Source organism: Limulus polyphemus, unplaced genomic scaffold (genome assembly GCF_000517525.1).
Source record: "Limulus polyphemus unplaced genomic scaffold, Limulus_polyphemus-2.1.2 Scaffold5152, whole genome shotgun sequence".
NCBI lineage: Eukaryota > Metazoa > Arthropoda > Merostomata > Xiphosura > Limulidae > Limulus > Limulus polyphemus.
In genome coordinates, this window is record NW_013670762.1 from 38,330 (window position 1) to 41,304 (window position 2,975).

At 34.3% G+C, this 2,975-nt stretch overlaps 1 protein-coding gene across 1 annotated transcript in view; it reads left to right on the forward strand.

Moving 5' to 3' along the window:
• The window catches only part of LOC106472197 (protein DEK-like), a 53,398-nt gene that overhangs the window by 32,100 nt on the left and 18,323 nt on the right, over nucleotides 1-2,975 (forward strand). Inside the window, exons 6-7 of the mRNA XM_013932824.2 lie at nucleotides 2,210-2,352; nucleotides 2,559-2,746. Coding sequence (XP_013788278.1) covers nucleotides 2,210-2,352; nucleotides 2,559-2,746 — 331 coding nt within the window. The remainder of the gene's footprint in view (nucleotides 1-2,209; nucleotides 2,353-2,558; nucleotides 2,747-2,975) is intronic.

A 2,975-nucleotide genomic window follows, 5' to 3' on the forward strand; every position in this document is an offset into this window, starting at 1 on the left:
GGAGCACTGTTCTGTTATATCGTATAACGTGTATCAAGGAGCACTGTCTGTTATATCGTATAACGTGTATCAAGGAGCACCGTTCTGTTATATCGTATAACGTGTATCAAGGAGCACCGTTCTGTTATATCGTATAACGTGTATCAAGGAGCACTGTTCTGTTATATCGTATAACGTGTATCAAGGAGCACTGTTCTGTTATATCATATAACGTGTATCAAGGAGCACTGTTCTGTTGTATCGTATAACGTGTATCAAGGAGCACCGTTCTGTTATATCGTATAACATGTATCAAGGAGCACTGTTCTGTTATATCGTATAACGTGTATCAAGGAGCACTGTTCTGTTATGTCGTATAACGTGTATCAAAGAGCACTGTTGTTATATCGTATAACATGTATCAAGGAGCACCGTTCTGTTATATCGTATAACATGTATCAAGGAGCACTGTTCTGTTATATCGTATAACGTGTATCAAGGAGCACTGTTCTGTTATATCGTATAACATGTATCAAGGAGCACTGTTCTGTTATATTGTAATTTATAAGTCAGATTTATAGCCTCTGACACTCAAAGAGCCCCAAAAAAGTGTAAGCCAAAGTGTTTGGTGTTATAAAAACATTTTTTATTCTGAAGTTGTCCTCTTTCTCAAATACTGTTTCTATTCTTCAATCAGCAATAAAAACTTTAAAAAATAGCTGTAAGTCTGTTGCATCTTGTTTCTCAGAGATTCAAGTTTGGAGCAGGGTGAAAGTGGGTATGAATTTTTTTGGTTATTTGTAATTATAAGAGAATTATGAAACATTGTCAGTAGTTTTGAAATAGTATTCTTGAGACTGATGTTTTCTCAATTCCATTATATAGACGTTATTTTTTGAACTTGTATAACATGCATACAGGATTAGGCTGAGGGAGAACCTGGTTTACAAGAACAAACAGACACTATTCCCAGCCACTTTTAAATTTTTTGGCTTATGCAAAATTTATGAAATTCAGTATCATTGTTCTATTCAGATTTTTCATGATAAGTTTCATTTTATATACTAAAAGCAGACAAAATTTCATTAACATAAACTTAATACAAACTTTGTCCCAATCACTTTTTGTTTTGTATTCAATATTTCCACAAAACAAAGTAAAAAAAAAACTTGGTATCTCCCTACAGAAACTTTTAGCTGCAACATTTTTAGTGGATCAGTTGCCAATAATAAAGAAACATAAAGGGTACAAGATTACCATTAGTGTTATTGGACGTACCCTTTGCAATATTTAAGGCAGAAACACAGTTGCACATCATATTTACAAGATCTGGAATCTGAGCTTGTACAACTGCACCGTAACCCTGACAAAAAAAACTTGAATAATGGTATTCCAGAAGTTGTTTTTTGGGGATTGGATAACAGTGTTCCCAGAAATTAGTTGTTTGGGATATTTTTGTAATGAATGATCAAGGATGAAGCATGATAGTGTTATTATCTGGTAATTGATAGGACAGACTGAATGAGAAGGTATAGTGATCAGACATGGTTGAAAATTGTCAGATGTTATGCACCAATGCCCATCTCCACATAATATGAACAGCTGTGGTCGTTCAGCTGCCCAAATGATGCATTATAACAGAAATAACACTGTTTTCTTCTAGCTTATGGATATATCGGTGAAAGTCCCTGTGAGGCTAGTTGCTAAACATAAGTAGATCCATTGTTCAAGAATTATGTAAAATGGGGTGTGTGATGTCCGTTGCTGTCAATGTGCAGTATTACCTGGAGTGAGGAGTGGCTTATGTTTGTGTACTTTGTAGCCCGTGCTATGAAGATAACTTCAGATATTATAAGGTAGGCTTGCACTTTTTCTGCAGTATTAGTGATGTAGAGAAAGTTCCATGCTGATCTTTGTTGTGTGAAAAGTCTTTTCTGTTTGTTTGGGGCACCCTGGTCATACATAAGCTGTTGTTTTATAAAGTGATTGGAACCAGTGCATTGTCATTCTGTTTGTTATGAATACTGGCATTTCAAGTGAACTTGCTGATGTTGGTGGCCCTACTATCATTCAGTTACGCATCTTCACAAAAAATATGATTGCTTCCTAGATCCTTTCATTTGTGGTATAACTGTTTGTATTTTGTGGTTTTTACTAAACTGTACATGTATTTATATATCTAGGTTATTTGCCTAAGATATATATCAGATTCGTGTTTGTCTTTATCCAGGCCTACCATAGCCATGTTGAAGCACATGTGTGAGACGTTAGACATAGAGAGAAGTGGAACCAAAGAAGAACTGATTGAAAGGCTCATGACATTTTTAATGAAGCCAGCTGCAACAGGAAAAGCAACTCCAAGACCAAAACGAAGTAGGTTTTGATATGCTTTTCTCTTATTTTTTATTTTTCTCTTTATGTAGCATATGAAATATTTATCCATGTTATGTAGACATTTTGACATTGATAATTTTCATGGTAATTGTTTAAATACATTTTTATGTTTACTTTGCAATATTAACCTTTACGTTTTAATTTTTAATTTGACAATAGAAATAGTATATTCATGTTAACTACAGGGTCATCATCTAAAGGAAAAGGAAGGAGCAACAAAGGAGAGAAAAGGAAGAGGAAAACAACTAGGAGAGGAAGTAAGTCCACAAAGACAAAAAAGAAGAGTGGAGATAGTGAAGCAGAAACTTCTGAAGAGGAAGAAGAAGAGGAACATGAGTCAGAGAATGAATCTGAAGAGGAATCAGAACAAGAGGTAGCTATCTTACTAGGTTTCAAGTATTTATGACACTTAATCTTATGGCCTCAGGCTACGAGCTGAGAGAGAGAGAGAAGGTAATGTCACTTTCTTCGTATTTCGTTACAAAAATAAAACTAGTGGGTGAAATTGTTTGAAATTTGACCAAAACGTTCCTAAAAGTATTTAGTTTCAGAAAAAATATTGAATTTTTACTTTTTTTTACTATTTCTAATAAAAATTTGTT